The following is an 18519-nucleotide window of genomic DNA, read 5'->3' on the forward strand; positions in this document are numbered from 1 at the left end:
CGGCGCGCCCCGCCCCTGCCCGCCCACCAAGCCCGACAAGAGAGGCCACGCGGCGGCCGCGCCCCGCGCCGCGCCCGCTGCTGCCGCCTAGCGCACGGCCTCGCTCGGCGGGAAGGCGCCCGCGCCCCCAGCGCCGCGGGCCCGCCCCGGGGGTGGGGCGCAGCCAAGGCCCGCCGCCCTCCACCAGGCGCCGGGCGACCCGGGCGTGCGGGGCGAGGGGCTGAGACCCGAACGACGGAGAGCAGGTGTGCGCGACGCTGGGTGGCCCCCGCCGTCATCTCGGCACCGAGGATGGGAGTCCATTGCGGAGATAAGACGAGCCGCGTGCAATGTATTTTTCCTGTAAAGAAGAGTGAAGCCTCCTTCCTGGCCCCCCTGTTTAAAAGCTGTGCGGACCTAAGCGACGTTCTTGACTGCTCTGTGCCTCCCTCAGTCTCCTCGCCAGTAAAATGGGAATGCTAATGGTCTATCATCCTAAGGTGTGGAAAGGATTTTAAAAGATAATACTCGAATACTTAGTGCGTGGCCAGTGGTAGGAGCTCCATAAATGCCATTCGAGCATTAGTCATGTTGTTATTTTGGCCACTACTTCTGTGACAATTCACTGGGCCTCTTACGGGATTGTTGAGTTTCAGGCCTCTTATATTTTGGGGGTGGGGATATTTAATATCTATTTTGGACCATATTTAACCATTAAAAATTGACCAAAGTGATACGATAATTGTAGGATACTAAAAATATAGTATTTACACTTCACAGATTAATACTTTTAAAACAAAAATACCACAGAAAATGACTACAAGATTGCTACAAAATACATGAGTATGTACAGCACAACGGGTCCAACAGAGACAAGTTCAATGACATAAAACCCTATGACACTGCCCACTTGACAAGACTAGTAAAGGGCCACAGTCCACATTAAGCCCCGCCGAATGGCACCACCCGCTCTCCACCAACAAAGCCTGGCATTTTCTCTCCGTGTATTAGCCGTGCCCCTAATACAGGGTTTCTCAAGAGCAGTGCTGTTAGTTCTGTGCAGGTATTGGGTGGGTGGAGGGGCTGCCCCGTGCATAGTAGGATGTTTGCAGCATCTCTGGTCTCTACCTCCTAGATGCCAGTAGCGGCACAGCACACTTGCCGTCATGACAACCAAAAACATCACCAGATATTTCCAAATGTACCCTGGGTGGGCGGAATTGCCTTTGGTTGAGAACCACTACCCTAACACTGTGGTAACTTTCCTGAGAGCAGGATCTCTTATTATATACATCTTTGGGTCACCTTCCACCCATACACAGTGCCTTGTACACAGCAGACACACGGTTGTTCACTCAATCAAAGTGTGCTGGAGAAGGCGTGCAGAAAGACATTGGTAGAGAACAGGAGGCATCCTGCAACGCATTTTGTTATCGTAAGCTTCATTACCAGGAGTAGAATCGCTAGGAATCTGGATGATTAGGCAACCAAGGCATGAGAGTCTCAGTCATTCGCCCAGGAGAGTAGAGATTCGAGCCCAGGTCTTCGACGGTGAGCGCACTCCCATTGGTCATGGCAAGGGCTTGTTGGGAATGTCGTTCCCCATAGACTTTTTCCAAAAATAACTGTTTGACCCCTAAAACACCAAAAGTTGACCTGGGTCCATCATTGGGGGCAGAAATATGACATAAATGTACTACACATGTCCTGCCCTCTCAAGCATGCTTAATGTTACAATAAGAATAACTAACGTTATTTGTCACTTATTAATGTGCCGAGCACTTTACAAGCCTTTCATATGTATTTTGTTATTCATTCCCAGAAAAACGTGTGCCGTTTTAAGGTCATTGGGATGAAGAAGAGCAGTTGCATTTCAAAGGCCTGAACTCCAGCCCCGAGGCCTGACCTCCAGTTTTCTCAGGAGATACACAGTTGGAATATTCACCCCTGCCTGCCACAGAGGGTTACTGAGCATCCGGGGTGACCAAGCCCATGGCAAAGGCTTTGGAGGCACTCTCCCTTATGTTCATTGTGGAGACACCACAGAAGCGAACCCCATTTACAGGGACGGGATCTGACATTTACATTCCCATGTCCCTCTGCCCTCCCCCATCTCACTGTTCTCTGGGTGCAGTTCCTGGAACTCCGCGGTTAGCAGTGCCCCATCCTGAACCCACCTCTAGACTTCTGTGACCAAATAAGGAATCTTACTATGACCCTTCAGCTCAGTGTTGCTCCCTAAAGCAATTGACAGTGACTGTTGCCAGTCTCGCAGGACATTAAGTTGACATTTAGCAATAGACTAAAAGTCACTTTTAAAGCCACACTATAAGATAAAAATTAGGGAATATTTCATTTCTAGTGCCTACAGATTAAAAGAAAAAGAGAGATTTTCACTACTAGAAGGTTAAAGACCCCAGCAGGCTGATTATTATTTGCTAACATGTTAGAGAAACACTTTCCTTTCCCATTTGGTGATAGGACAGACAAGGAGCAGAAGAGAAGAATGTTAGTGTTGGGGTCCAGGCTGCCCGGGCAGCCACAAATGGACTCATGATGCAATTTTACTCATGATAGAGTCACCCAGTGATAAACCCAGGAATCATAATGCCTTGTTTACACATTTCAATTGAAAGCTTTGAGCACAGAGGTCACCTCGTGGTATTAATAACAGTTCTGGGGATTCTGACAGCAGTGACATTTTTGAGAAATGCCCGGGTATGCATCAAAGAGAGCGACATTTGAAACCATGTCTTATTGGCAATATTCAAACGCTAATCATTCCATTTTTTTCTCCTCCCACCGTATGCATTTTTGAGAATGGCTAGCATCTCTTCACAGTCAACATCTACCAGATTTTGCCTGCTAACTTCTTCGTCCTTAAGAGGGCCACACCAGGGTTATTTAAATACTTGAAACGAGGAACAATTAAGCCCTCGGCTGAAACATTAGTCTAGTGGGAGATATAGGGTTACGTCCTTCAGTAACACGCTCCTCTGCGCTGTCAGGTGAAGACTGTAGAGACTTCCGGATGCGGTTGTAGTAAACACAGGCTGTGGAGACAGGCACTGTGAAAGGACCTCAGGGTGAACTTGGGACCTTGAAATGGTGTGTTCGGAAGAGCCGGCCTTGGAGCAGGGGATTACCGAGTGTCCAGAAGATGTCAACGGCCCCCACCGCAGCTCGGACCCCTGGGGGATGACCTGCGCCCACTAGAATGCCTGGATGGTTCAAAAAGGCGTGGTACGGGCTGGCATCTCTGCTCAGCCTCGCCTCCTTCATCCTGATCATTGCTGCCCTGGCAGTGCCTCACTGGCTGAGTGGGAAAATCCTTTGCCAGACTGGAGTGGACCTGGTCAACGCCACCGACCCAGAGCTGGTCAAATTCATCGGGGACATTTACTACGGGCTCTTCCGAGGATGTAAGGTGCGGCAGTGTGGGCTAGGGGGCCGTCAGTCCCAGTTCACAAGTGAGTATATTCGGGGCACGAAAGCTGCTTTAGAACACCTGCTTCTTTTCTAATTTGGAAGGGCGGTTATGTCTGAACGTGGAATGCGACTGCTGCCTCTCTCTAATGACAAAGTCGACAGCAATCCAAGGGTTCTCATTCAGAACCAAAAAGACACCTTATTTTTTTTTTCTGTAGAGGCTCATAGAAACATTAGCTATAGAGATCTGTGCGTTTTTACTTAATAGTTTACCTCTGTTAATAATGACTATTGAAATACTGAGGGCTTACATGTGTCAGACATTCTGCTCAGTGTTTCACGTGGCTTGTCTCTTAAGCCTTAGAACAAATTTACAGAGAAAAAATTAATAATGATCCCATTTTGCAGAGGACTACGCCGAGGCTTGCAGAGGTTGCATAACTTGCCTGAGGTCACCCAGCCAGGAAACAGCAGAGCCAGACTTCAGACCCATGCCCCGTGGCTCGGGTGTTCTGAGCCAGCCCAGCTCCCAGGTGTAGACTGCCTGCACGAATGAAGCTTCAGGGAGCCTGGCAACTGCTTCCACGTCTGTTTACATAAAAGCTTCATAGTCTGAGAAAAGGCAAAAGGCCTCGGCAGTCAGACTGCCCAGGTTCAAAGCCCGACCGCATGGCTGCTGGCAGGGCGATCTGGGGCGAGGCGCTGGGCTGCCCGCGGTGAACGTGAGCCGCACGGATGTTGGTCGGCTTCCAGTGTCGCCTCAGGGCTGCTTCGGATGTAAACACAGCACGGCTCCAAGCCTGGCTTATGCAGGGTCTTTCCAAAACAGGGACGGCAGTATTCTGTACGCCTTTAGAATTAAACAGTTCGCTGGTGAGAACAGTATCCTGCAAAATCATAATTCATCAATATCATACTAATATATAGATTAATTATGATGAGGGGGATAAGGAATTTTATTCATTATTTGATTTCTATATTTCAGAATTGTAGTTTTTAGGAACCTGGCCAGGGTATCTTATTAAATTTATGAAGACAGGAAGCCGGACCATTGACAAATATGGCTAATACAAATTGGCATCGTTTTATATATATGAAGGAAATTCACATTTGTTTCATATATTCAAGAAAAAAGGTCTCTTGGAATAGTTATATTTACCCAGCAATTAACTTGGAATGGGGAAATTAGGAATATTGAGGGGAAAAGCTCTATTAAAAACACAACATCAAAAGCTGAAAAGACACATAGAAACAAAGAAATCACAATAAAGGACATGTTAAAAGGAGACCATGAAAAATATGTACAGAACTCGGTTCTGAACTGGGGCTGTTTGCTATGAAGGATGTTACCAGGGCAATAGGCGTAAGGATTCAGCAGTCATTTTCCACTGTTAACTTGATGATTTGATGGTTGTGCTGTGGTTATCTAAGGCAATGTCCTTTTTGAGAAAATAGACCCTAAAGTACTCAGGGATGAAGAGAAAATTAACTCTCAAATGGTTCAGGAGGAAAAGAAAATTTCTTTATACCATTCTTGAGATCTTTGTAAAGTTTGAGATTGTTTCAAACCACACTTAATGAAACTCATGAAGGAAATTCTAAAGCTTTAACAAGGGAATGACAGATTCAATAGCAGCAATATTCCAAAGACTTTAATAAAAAAAAAAAAAAGATAATGTTTAGGGAATGTAATAAAAACAGCCCATGGTAATTATATAGCATAACATAGCATGTTACCATGATAACCGCCTTTTTACAAACTTGACAATTTATTTATGTTACGTGCATTATTTATTATCTGTCTCCCCCCCCTTAGTATATAGAAGCATGAGGTCAGAGATCTTGTTTTGTTCAATGATGGTCCCAACCCCCTACAACAGTGTCTGGCACATAGTAGGTGCTCCCAAATGCTGACTGGATGGATAGCGATAAAGTTCTTTTAAACTCAAACGTGACCTATGCCATACTAATCCTCAGCAACCCAGATATGAGAAGACTGAGGCTCAGAGAGATTAAGCAACTTGCTCAAGGTCACAGAGTCATGAGCGCCACAGCCAAGTCCCAGCCCAGGTCAGCCCGACTCCAAAATTCCCACCTGGAATCTGTGACTGGCAGCTTTCCCAAGGCAGAGTGTCCGTCACCTAGTAGCTCTTAAAGGCGATGAGGAGGAGGTAGACAAATGTGGACTCAATGGCGTAACGGCGAGCGGTCACCCAGTCAGGAGGCTGTATTAACTCCTCAGGACTTAAACAACAGAAACCTACTCCCTCCCAGTTCTGGAGGTTAGAAATCCGAAACCAAGTTGTCGGAGTGGCCGGCTGCCCTCTGAAACCTCCAGTGTGGGGCTGAGCGGGGAGCCCTCCTTGCCTCTTCCTGCCGCTGGTACCCCCAGACTCTCCTTGTTTTGTGGCAGCGTAACTCCAGCCTTCACATGGCATTCTCTCTGTGTCTCTTCACGTGGTCTTCTGTACGTGTCTGTCTCTGCGTCCGAATTTCCCTTTTTACGTAAGGACGCCCGTCACGCTGGATTAGGGCGCACCCTAATGACCTCGTTTTAACTTGATTGCCTCTGTTAAAAGACCCTACATCTAAATAAAGTGTGAGGCACTGGGGTTAGGACCTCAACATATCGGTACAGAATTCAGCCCACGACAGAGCGCGTGAGGTGGCAGATGGTGGGCCCAGGATAATGGAGGAAGTCACCAAGCACAAGCCCTGTCGCTGGAGGAGCGGCGGAAGTGGGGACTATCTTTGCAGTAGGAGGAGGCCGAGGGTGGTATGACAGGACTGGCCCTTCCACTGTGATGCCGACTAAACCGCTGCAGCCCCAGCTCGCAGCTCACAGAAATGGAAACAGCCTCTAGCGGAAGCCATAGGGAGACCAGCATTTTGGGAGCACCCACTGGAAACCCCCATCGCTGTCCCCTTCCCTCCTTCCTCTCAGAGGCATGCCGTGGGGGACAGCCCCTGGGGTCGCCCAACGTGGTCTGCTCTCTGAAGCATTGGAACTATGTGGGACTCATCAAGGATGCTGTAACATCATTCCTGAGAAGACAGGACCCAAGAAAGTTTTATTTCTGGCTGCCCTGGGGGTGTCTCAGAGGCACGTATGCAAACATCCATTCCGGGTGCTTTGGATGGGATTCTTTTTGACACCTCCAGGAGCTGGGCCTGTTTCCTCCTGTGTTTGGCTGGTTGTGCAATACTGCAGTTCGGGGACACCGTATCTGTGATAATGTCCTCTAGAGCCAGAGCGAGTGTCCTGACATTTAGATGGACAGCTCCTAGTGCCTGTCCAACTTAACCGTGAGAGACAGCTACGGGATGTGTCTCAGCTCTTTTACCGCCAAGTTGGAATCAGGATTCACCTGCTTCTGCCACTTACTGTTGATCTGGAGGGAAAAAATCCCAGCTCCCAGGGCCCCGTGCAGATCTGAGGAGGCGGATGTGAAAATGCTTTGAACACTGGGGAGTCAGGGAGGTCTGACTGGGGCCCATTGACAAACTGCCTCTATTCTCACCTACGTGCAGGTCTCCCATAGAATCACCCCAGAAAGTCAATCTCCAGACCAATCACAGAGAAAACCAAAGATCCGCGCAGTTGATCCTTGAACAACACAGGTTAGAGGCGCCACCTCTCCACTAAGTCAAAAATTTGCATATGACTTTTGACTCCTCAAAAACTTAGTTTCTAAAGCCTACTGTTGACTGGTAACCTTACCAATAACATAAACAGTTGATTAACACAGATTTCGTATATGCATTACACACTGCAGTCGTATAATAAAGTAAGCTAGAGAAGAGAAAACGTGATTAAGGAAATCACAAGAAAAAGAAAATACATTTACGGTACTCTATTGATTAACACTATAAGTTTGTGTTGTCTGTTTACAAGGGTCAACTGTACATGACAACCAATTAAGATCCTTTTTCATACCCAGATCTTCTGAAATAAAACCGAATCAACCTAGTGATTTGGGTGGCTGGGGAAAGAAAGAGAAGAACATTAATTTAGCACTGTCCACACTTTCAACTGTGTCGTTGAATGTTTATGGGCCTGGCATCCTTAGGAAAACCAGAACGAGCGAAACAGATGATTGCCCGCTCTCCAGAAGCTTGCCATCTGGGAAAGCAGCTCAGGGACTGAGTACCAGACACGTGCCTCTTTGGTGTCTCAGGCCCTCCGCCCACAGTTCCTCTCCTTTAACATTTACCACCCTAGAGGGAAAACTTTACTGTGCCCATTTTACTGAGGAAGAAATTGGGGATCAGAGAAATCAAAAAAATGAAATAATTCCTGTAAAAGCACCTGATCTAGCTAATGCCTGATGCATGGTAAGTGCCTGGCAGTTTTTAGTTCTCTGGTTCCTTCCCCCCTCCCACCCCACAAGCTTTCTGTCACCAGCCAGGGCCCGGGTCTGACTGCCAGGCTCATGCTTTTCTTACTTACCTTTCTGAGACAAAAGGGAATGCCGGATTTATCTGGGATCGGGAGCAAACAAATTATCTGATAATTAGATATCTAATTTTAGATGCTGATGGAACGATCACTTCTGGCATTCGTGTACGGTAGCTCTAATTTGTGCAAAATAAGGGTCGTTATTTAAATTTAAAATAACACCTCTAGATTTCCAGCTATCCTAGGATTAAAATGTTAAACCTTTGCTTTTCCAAGTTACCTGACTTTGGGGGCCTTGAATAGGTCTATAGGCCGTGTAGCAAACTAGCGAAGCCAGCGCATCCTTACTGTGTGATGTTGGCTAACCTATTCACCTTCCCGTTTCCTCACTCGTAAGAGTGAGAAAGGGTTTCCGCCCGCAGTAACAGAAAGAGTGTGTATGAGCACCTAGCCCATAGTCTGCACTTAATACGTGCGACTCATTGTATTTATTGTCACAAGTCATATGCGTTTATGGCCACGGACTCCAAGTTGGAAACTTATGTTTAATCCTTAAGTCAGAGACTTCTAAAACTTTTGGAAACGAGGTACCAGTGTGAAAGGCAAGCAAGCAACAGCTTCCCTGGGCCCGCACTGTGTGACAGAAGGCAAACGTGGACTCGCCCCTCAAAAAATTATTACCAGAAGGTACTGATACATTGAAACTCCCAAGGCAAGATTTGCAATTCTAAATAATGACATTTTAAAAATATTAAGATCTCAATTAACTGGGAGATCTGAAGTGTCAGGGTATGGCCTGTGAATCTGGGGCTGAATGAGATTCGGCCTTTGCCAATAAAGATTTTTTTTTTTTTAACATAGTCAGTGCACTTCCTGCTACAGAAGCGGAGGATTGGCCACTCTTTCGACACCTCTCTCCACATCGCTCCTTATGCCCCCAATTTCCGCTCCCCAGCATCCTAATGCGGTTACTTCTCGATTTTTTATTAAGTCAAATCCAGAGGTGGGTTCGTTTCATTATATGAATATTTTCTAAAAGCTGTCATTGTGTGGTTGTACCTTCATTTATTAAATCATTCTTCTATTGATTCACATTTTGGTTTTTCCCCGAACTTTTTGCTACCATAACAAATATCCGACATGTACAGCTTTGAGCACACATGGGAGTGTTTTTCCTAGAAGTGAAATTGCTTTGACAGATAGACATTGTCAAGTTGCCCTCTACGGAGGGTGTGTGAATTAATAATTCCTACAAGGTTTGACAGCCTCTCCCTCCCTACACCTTGATCAGCACAGCATATTAGCAAACCTTTGGATCTTTTCCAATCACATAGGTGATTATTGTCTATTTTAAGTCTTGATGAAGATTATTATGCTGGCCGTGTGTTTCTCAGGGTTACATTGCAAGGAAAGGGATAATGAAACTTTAGGTAATCAGGCATGAGCTCTCATGTTCGGAATAAAAAGGAGCTGAGATATTTGAAAAGAAAAAACAAAAACATCTAAGGGACCCTGAGGTGGAAGGGAGAGAAAGGGAAGAGAGATGCTGTACACAGAAAAAATCCCTTGGAAAGAAGCTTGTCTCCCAGGGTAAAGTTCCCAGTGCTGATATGATAACCTATAAATGGAAAGACTGAACTGGAAAGAAAGCTAAGCCAGAACTAAGGATGTAAACGCAGACTGTCTGGAAACTTCTGAGTGGAAAGGATACTTTAAAGGGAGAAGGACCGGAAAGAAACTCTAGTTCTCGGGCTCAAGAGACAGCAACCTTCCAGAAATAAAGGGGGGCAGTGAGCCAGCAAAAGCCCCGGAGGGGAAAAGGGCAAGAATGTGGGGTGAGTGGAACCAGGAAAGCTTTGCGTCCTGGCTCCTGAGGGGGCGTCGAGGAGGAGCTAGTCAGTGGTACCAGTGACGAAGCAGGGGATTTGAAGCTCACGAGATGGACCCCAACGTGACCAGGAGGTGCTCGGTAGAAACCTTGGAACGGTCACAGAAGAACAAGTGTGCCCAGGAGTTCTCTGGCTTTCATCATTTTTAAGTCTTCGTTTAGAACTACTGAAAATAGTGAGCTAAACTCTATATACCATATACTATATAGTACTATAAAGTCCTATATAGAGTTCAGGGTCACCTCTCTCAAAGATAAGGGACTTACAGTCTTCTTAATGAGGAGACGTTAAGTTAATAAGATCTACCTCATACCCTTGTCACAAGGATTGAAGGAGATAACAGGTGAAATGTGTTCGGCCCGTGACTGTGCTAAGTGGATGTCGACTGCCCTGAGCTCACACGCTCTGCAGGTATGATTATCCCCATTGATCTGATGAGGAAACGGAGGCTCCGAGAAGTCACATGCCTCAAGGGCAGCGGCCGCAGCCACCCTTTTAGAGAACTGAGTCTTTCCCAGGTGATATTTGAAGTCGTCTATCATTTAACCTTCACAGCTAGGATGCGGCGGCAAAGTAGAGAAAGCAAACATAAATGAAAGCTAAGTCCTCCTGCCACGTGACTGGGGTCACGGGATATTCTAAAGGAGCGCTGTGCAACACTAAAACCAAGGGTCCATCATGCATGCGGCAATGACGTCAACCTTGCCGAGTCACACGGAGGGGCCCGGGGGATGCCCCTCGCTGCCCCTCAGTGCTCAGCGAGTGGGATCTGTAACAATGCCTCTGCCCTTCACCTGATCTGCTCCACACCCTCGTGAGGTGGGTGTGTAGGGCAGGGTTCAGAGGGCGATATGTTCCAGCCGTGACAAATGAGCAAAGCTGGGATTTGAACCCAGGTCTTTGGAAGCCAGATCCAGGCTTTGCTCAGTCGCGCCCTGCTACCCTCTTCACGGATAGGCCCGAGGCCACTCCTACCCCTCTGATTTCATCAAGGCAACTCTGACCCGGATTCAAACTTCGTGATCAGCCCTCTTTCCCTGACTCTGTTTGCAGCCTCCTTTGCTACAGAGACGCTGCCTGGGGTTTGAGTGCATCAACTTGTACCAGATCCCAGCACTTCGAGGTCAGTGTGACTTAAATCGCCAGCTGGGGCACAGTTTGACTTTGCATTCACCCCAAAGAAGAGAGGATTGTTGGTCACCTGACAAGCAGCAAATCCAGGGGCCATGACTTGATCTTGAGAAGGCTCCTGCTCCTTAAAAACCCAGTGCTTGCTGCCTGGCCCTCTCTCCCTCTATTAAAGCCTTAGTGGTAAAGCCTTTGTGGGCTATATGAACTTGAGCCGAGCTTGGACTTTGAAATATTGCCTGTGTCTTCTCTCCCCAGTCTTCCCGCACCTGGTGAAGGAGCTCAACACGGGCCTCCACGTGACGATTCTGCTGCTCCTCTTCTTGGCCTTGGCCCTGGCGCTGGTCAGCATGGGCTTCGCCATTCTCAACATGATCCAGGTTCCGTACAAGGCAGTCAATGGCCCCGGGGGCATCTGCCTATGGAACGTCCTGGCAGGTAAGGAAGCCCCGGGCAGAGAACTCCATGTCCTCGCCATCATGAGGCTGAGTTCCAAGAAACTGGAGGAAAGGTGTGAGGGAATTAACACGCCCACCTCAGCCTTCACTCCTCTGAGTCCGTAACCTTTCCGATGGGCACAGAGGTCCTCTTTACTAAGCTATGGAATCTCTCTGTCACAGTAAAAAAAAAAAAACCAAATTGTCAGCATACAGAGGTCAAGGTGAGGGGAGAGAGAAGACAGAACTGGAGGTGAAGAGAAGGGACCTGGGGGTTTTACCTGCCTATTTTGTTTAAACCTCACAGCCTCCCCACGAGGCGGTATTATTAGACCCACATTTACAGATAAAGAGCCTAAAGCTCGGAGAAATAAAGAGGTAAACTCGAGGTGCCACAGCTATGGGAGGCAGTTGAGTCTAAGCTCCTTGCCTTTTCATTAATCCACGGTCTCATTTATAACTATCAAGACCTATTTTCCAAGCCAAACATCAAGACAAAATGTGTGTGTGTGTGTGTGTGTGTGTGTGTGTGTGTGTGTGTTAGGTACATAAAAAATAATTCACACTTAAGTTTGAACTATAAAAATCATTTTTAATGAAAATAGCAAAACCCTAAGAAATGAGGTCTGTTTCAAAAAACCCGGGCCCAATGGTCAAGGCATCATTATGGCAATAATCCCTCACTCTCTTTACCTTATACAGAGTGACCAGAAAGTATAAAAGCGGGTAATGTTGTTTTATCATGTATTAGAATGTAATGTCAGTAAGTCAATTACTATGCATTTGCCTGTATTTTCCGACTGTGGGAGGCTTGTGGAATTACTTATGCACGAGGCCCAACTACATCTGGACGGCAGGTGTCTGGTGGATCTCTGCATGGTCCTCACAGTGCTGGCAGGGACAAAGTGCTCGGTCCTACTTATTAAGTAAACACTGACCACTCTCAAATTCCTTCCTCAGACAGACAGCACTCTCAGGTTTATAGACTAGTGTTTTAAAAAGGCGATTTCGTAAAACTTTAGTGTCAAAAGGCATAAAAATACAAATGTCCTTCGATTCAATAATTCCAATGGGGACTTATGCTAAGGAAATAACAGGAAAAGAGCACAAATATATACACAAGAAAAGGTTCACTGGAGCCCTTTATAATATCAAAAGTTAGGAGCAATTTAGATATCCAAAAATAAGATCACACTTAAACTTAATTAAATTAATTAGGTATATCGCTAGGATAAAACACTATGCACTAGTTTAAAGTGGTGCTGTAACAGAATATTTACCGAGGAAGAATGTTCACATAAGGGAAAAAAATCAAGTGTAAAATGGTAAGAGCGCCATAATACTAATTTTGTTCGAAAGAAAGAAATGTAAAGAAATACACTAAAATGTTTAAAGCATTTATACCCAGGTTTTGGGATAAAAGCAAATTTGTAATCTGGTGTCCAAATTTTTTTTCCAATGAAGATGTAATCATCTAAACAAAAAAAGCGTGATAAATGCGTTTTTCAAAATATTAATTAAAATCAAAGCAGTAGAAAAGGAGAGAGACAGACAGCCAGACTCAGAGAGAGGGACAGAGGAGAAAGAAAGAGGAGAGAGAGACAGAGAAAGAGGAGAGAGAGAATTTGAAGCGACGGGTAGGGAATCCGGCGAACTTTAGAACCCTTCCAGTTTTCCCCTCTCTACGTTCTTTTCCTCCTTCTTTTATTTCCTCTTAATCTACAGCACGGAAAGAGGATAATAAAAAAGGAGAGAAGAGTCTGCCCTCTGTCGAAACCCCAAGCTGCGCAGTAAGGTACTCTTGTCTTCTCACGCCGCGCTCAGGGTCTATATCCAAATCCGAAAATATTTAGAGATCAAACTTATCCAAATGCAGACACCCTAGAAAGGATGGCAGTGGGCCAGGAAAAAAATGGAGGGCTCAGGATTCCGGGTCCGTCTGTCGCGGGGCTTAACCTTTTCCCCCTCACTCCTCTGGCCTCTCATGCTGCGTTGGTTATGTGCAGCTCTCAAAAGTAAAATTTGCATCCTGCCAAGAATTTTTTTTTTAAACCCAAAGTGAGTTTGTTGTCTGTGCCACAGCAATGCCACTCACATCAAGTCATCACAACTGCAAAAAAAAAAAAAAAAAAAAAGAGCCGCGAATGAGGGTGACCTTTCTGGGTTCCAGGTGGAGTCGTGGCGTTGGCTATCTCCAGCTTCACGGCCGCGGTGAAATTTCACGACCTGACAGGACGGATCGCCAACTTTCAGGAGAAGCTCTTTCGCTTTGTCGTGGTGGAAGAACAGTACGAAGAGTCATTTTGGATCTGCGTGGCCAGCGCCTCGGCCCACGCGGCAAACCTGATTGTGGTGGCCATTAGTCAAATTCCCCTCCCAGAGATTAAGACCAAAATAGAAGAGGCCACGGTCACGGCCGAGGATATCTTGTACTGATAGGCTTCTCCTCTCGTGACTTTTGCTAAGTCAGTTCTGCATTGTGAATGGAAACCTCGTCTTTCTCGCAGGCTTCTCAGCCCCGAAATGTCCATGGGTTTGGTAATGAGAAAGAATGGAAAGGAGCAGAGGTGGCGCCTGGGCCCGAAAGGAAAAGTTTCCTGAATTCCTGGCATCTCTGCCCTTCCCTCTCACTGACCTTGGACTTAAAGGTGGAGGTGGAGACTCTGCACTCGCCAGCTGTGGGCGATATTGGACAATTCACTTAACGTCTATGTCTCAGTTTCCTCATCTGTAAAATGGGGATAAGAATGACCTCAAAGATCGCAATGAGGTTTCAGTGGGCAGTTATGCTGCTAGCCTTTGGATACTGTAGAGCACCCCATAAATATAAGGGACTGAACAATCCAATAAATGTCTACAGACCCCTGGTCTAATCCACACAATATTAGGGGGCATACCTTGCCCTCCAGAAACGCTGCATCTTTCCACAGGACACAGGAATCGGAGAGAAACAGCAACTAAGAATGAACACTGTGCTAAGAGTTGTACATATATTGAGTCCTCACTACGACTACAGATTGTCAGGACGACTTCATTTCCATTTTATAGGTGAAGAGACCAAGGCACAGAGATGTTGGGCAACTTGCTAAGGTCAGGAATTAAGTCGCGGAAGTCTGGAGGCCAGAGCTTCTATTTGTTGACCACGTTGCTGATCTGTTGTTTGAGGCACACGCAATTGCAAGACAGTGTGATCAATGTTGTAATGGTTCACAGACATCAAGGGCTGAGGAAGGAACTAATTCATCGGGATGGGACGTGGAATTAAAGAAAGTGTCACAGAGGTGACATCTGATCCCAACCTTGAAAGACGAGTAGATTTTTTCCAGCGGCGAAGGAAGCAGGGTTGGAAGGGCGCCCCAGGAGGAGTCAGTGACGAGGGGAGGCGCGAGGCTGAAATTAGAGGGGGGCTCGGAATAACCGCGGGGACGAGAATGTGCTCCTCTACTTCACCGGTTGTATAAACCCAGCGGCTTTTGCGTTGGGTTTTCGTAGGTGGTACTGTGATGGTTAATTTTAGGTGTAGGCTTGGCTACGCCACGGTACCCAGATATTTGATCAAACACTATTCTCGAGTTTTTGTGAAGGTATTTTTTGGATGGGAAATTAGTAGACTTTGCATAAAGCGGATTGCTCCCCATAAGGTGGGTAGGTCTCATCCAGTCAGTGGAAACCCTTAAGAAAAAAACTATTCATTCCCAAGGGAGAGGGAATTCTGCCAACAAACTGCCATTAGACTTAACCTATCTTCCCGGATCTCCTAACTGCCAGCATATCCTGCAAATTTTGGATTTGCTAGGCTCCATGATTATTTAAGTCAATTTCTTAAAATCAACCAATCTCTCTCTCTCTCTCTCTCTCTCTCTCTCTCTCTCTCTCTTTTTCTCCTCTCTCTCTCTCTTTCTCCTCTCTCTCTCTCTCTCTCAGTAGATTTTTCTCTTCCTGGAGAACCTCTCTCTTAAAGATACACAACCCTATTAATTCATTTTCCCATGATGCCAGCTGGGGTGAATTCTTTCCACTGTCTCCTGTCTTCATGCCAAGTAAAAGTTATCTAATCCCCTACATTAGCCCCATCTTAAATGACATCTGATTGGGACTCGCTCTACCTTTGTTTAATGCTGAGCTTCGGGAAGTTTCCATGGTATCGTTTCTGTTCCAATTGCTTATGATTCTCTGCTGGGCTCATTTGTCCCTTACAGCCTTCTATCCCCATCCCAGATACAGCTGCAGTACTAGTTAGTGGACTGATGTCACTCATCAAATATGCATATGGCACATGGCTAGAAGGGATAGGTAACTCAACAGGAGATGGATCCAAAAGACGGTGACATGCTGCAATGCGGTCTCAAAAACAAGTGGGAATGTCGGTTTCCTACTGAGTTTAGCGTAAAGTCCTGCTGACAGTTAAAAACAATCAATACCATAAATACAGAGAAGACTCAGGCAACAGCTGAAGAACTTGGTACATCTATTCATTCAACAAGAATTAAAACTGCTCTAGGCCCTGGGAGTAGAGCAATGAACAAACAGACAAAAACCTCTGCCCTTCAGAGATGTCGTTCTCCTAGCAGCTAGGGGTGACGCATACCGAGAGAGCTTGGATGGAGCTGCTGTAGACATTAGCCCATCCGCAACCTTCACCTTCACCATGGCCCTCAGGCATGTAGGAACAGAGTGAATTTGGTTTCGCTTCAATTATTAGAATTACCTTTTCAAGAAGGTAACCTTGATCGTGATGGGCATATTTCAAAGTGCAGGATTTTGTACAAGTGTGCATTTTTCTGGTGACGGAATCCAAAGTTTTAGAAAAAGCTTCAGAAGTGTCCGTAACACCTTACAAGTTTCAAGCCATAAAGCAACTTTATTATCTTAAGAATTTTAGGAGTCAGAAGTTTACAATGGGTCTTACTGGAGTAAATTAAGGTGTTGGCTGCATACCTTCTGGAAGGTCTAAGGGAGAATCTGCTTCCTTGCCTCTGCTGGCTCCGAGGGGCCTCTTGCATTCCGTAGCTCATGGCTCCTTCCAGCAGTCATTCAGGTGTTCAGTCTGACATCTGTTCTACAGGGACACCTGTGATTCTATTAAGCCTATCCAGATAATCCAGGGCATCTTTGGGATACATTTTTCTGCCCACCACAACAGTGCTCCTCATGCAAATCGAGTATTTTCTGCTCCAAAAATATTCCTAAAAAGAAAATAATGTTTAGATGTAAAACAAATGAAAATAACATAGTATGAGTCATCGTTGCTGGTAGATTAGCATTACGATTTAGAAAGTTCTCGCCGGGAGTAGGTGCTCACCTGCATCGCCTATACGGAGTTCAACCACGTAGATATTATGCCAGGTATGTCTTTGGAAATCATAGGCCCGAAGGAGACCAGGCAAGGCTCGGGGAATCTCCAAGGTGAACCACAATCTGAGGATACGGCGCTGGAGAGGGACAAAGCCACCCGGAAAGGACCACGTGTCCTTTTAGAGAAATCGCTTTATGTAAAAGATTTCTCTTTCTCCTTCTTCTTCTCCTTTTAGTTTTGGTTGTTAATCTCAGAGTGGAGTTTCATAGGAAACTCGTGTAACTGCGACATACGTAAAATTCTTGCCAGATAAATTGGGTGTTGTGCTCACATGACGTCATTTTCTTTTCTACTGAAAAGCCACCAATTAGCCTGCAAATCAGAGTCACGGCTTGACAAGAGTAAGGCCTGATCCCTACAGAGCATTTGCCGCGGGCCAGGCTTGGTGCTGACTCACCCACAGGCACTACCTCACTTCAGCCACACAAAAGCCCCGAGAAGTCATTCTAATGATCGGCCTTTCAGTTAAAAATTTAGAAACCCAGTTTTCTCATCCGTAAAATAACCAACCTGAATAAAATGATCTCTGATTTTCTTTTTCACCCTAAAATGTTATGACTTCTAATGCCGTGTAATATATTTAGATATATCATAAATACAGCAGCTGCTATATGCCAGGCACTAAGGTCAACATTTTCATGTCTTTGAAGAAATCCCTTTGACTCCCATTTGGGATTAGGGACCACTGCCCACCCACCCTGAGGGACCAGCTAGCGTGAGCAACAGGACCTTGACGAAGCATCAAAGGAGAGGAGATGGCATCAGGAGACCCTGCGTCACTCACTGGGGAACTGAACATTCTCCACCCCTTGGGTGCTTAATTGTCGAGCACTTAGTGAAAAACAGAACTTAATTTCAAGAGTCTTTAGTATTGAAGCTTATCAGAAACATGTTCTCTGAGATTTTCTTTTAATAGAAATTTATTATTATTGTGTGATGTCCTTGCTGGATTTTTACTGAGTGACAATCATTTCTGAATTGTTTATGGAGATAATGTAATGGACTACATCATAATGTAATAAGACCAAAAAAAAAAAAATAATTCTGGTATTCTAAAACCGCAACACTTTTAAATAGCTTTATTGAGAATTAAGTTGCACACCATAAATTTATTCGGTGTATGACTCGATAATGATTTTTGGAGTATTTACGGAGTTGTGCAAATATCACAATCTGAGAACATTTTCATCACCCCACGAGGAAGCCAGGCACCCATTAGTACTATCAGGCTAGCCCTTGCCAACCACTAATTTGGTTTGTCTTATGGATTTGCCTGTTCCAGACATCTCACGTAAATTGAATTACGTGTAAATCGAATCACACGGGTGGTCTTTTGTAACTGGTTTCTTTCACTTAGCCTAACGTTTTTGAGGTTCATCCATCTGTAGCATAACGTCCCCATGCCATCGTTGTGTTCCTTATCCCCTTTCTTCACATAAAAACACCGAACTTATTTTGTATTTCTAGGTAGTTTTCCTCTTTATAACTTTTAATGGCTATGCCAGTCGAATCTCATGACATTCCCTGCAGTGGAAATTCCCAGGCCTGACATTTGAGACAATCGCACCAGCTCCCATAAGCCCTTGCTCATGCCATCTCCCTACCCAACTGTTCCCTCCCCTCCCGCTGCTGAAGAATCGTTTTATTCTCGGGAAGCTGTGACATCATCTCAGGGGTTGGTCAGCCACAGCAGTGACATCTTTGTCTGCTGTGGATGAAGGGGTGGAAGTCACTGCCTTTGTTCCTCAACCATTGTGACAAAATGCAAAAAAAATAAGCTTTCCCCGGACAGCTTGGTTCACTGGAATACTAACACTTCTTTCTCATGCCTATGTATAAACAAGTGGGGCTTTTTAGAAATCTTTTTATTAAGGAAAAATTTTAATATATTTAAAAGCAGAG

The 18519-nt window shown here is 45.6% G+C and overlaps 1 protein-coding gene across 1 annotated transcript; it reads left to right on the top strand.

The window, feature by feature from the left end:
- Window positions 1–3041: 3041 nt before the first annotated feature.
- Window positions 3042–13709, top strand: CLRN2 (clarin 2). Its single transcript, XM_016121247.2, has 3 exons — window positions 3042–3449; window positions 11083–11262; window positions 13432–13709. The coding sequence occupies exons 1-3, from the start codon at window positions 3197–3199 to the stop codon at window positions 13695–13697; spliced, it is 699 nt and encodes a 232-aa protein (XP_015976733.2). The 5' UTR covers window positions 3042–3196; the 3' UTR covers window positions 13698–13709.
- Window positions 13710–18519: the final 4810 nt, after the last annotated feature.

Source organism: Rousettus aegyptiacus, unplaced genomic scaffold, assembly GCF_014176215.1.
Source record: "Rousettus aegyptiacus isolate mRouAeg1 unplaced genomic scaffold, mRouAeg1.p scaffold_m13_p_10, whole genome shotgun sequence".
Classification (NCBI taxonomy): domain Eukaryota; kingdom Metazoa; phylum Chordata; class Mammalia; order Chiroptera; family Pteropodidae; genus Rousettus; species Rousettus aegyptiacus.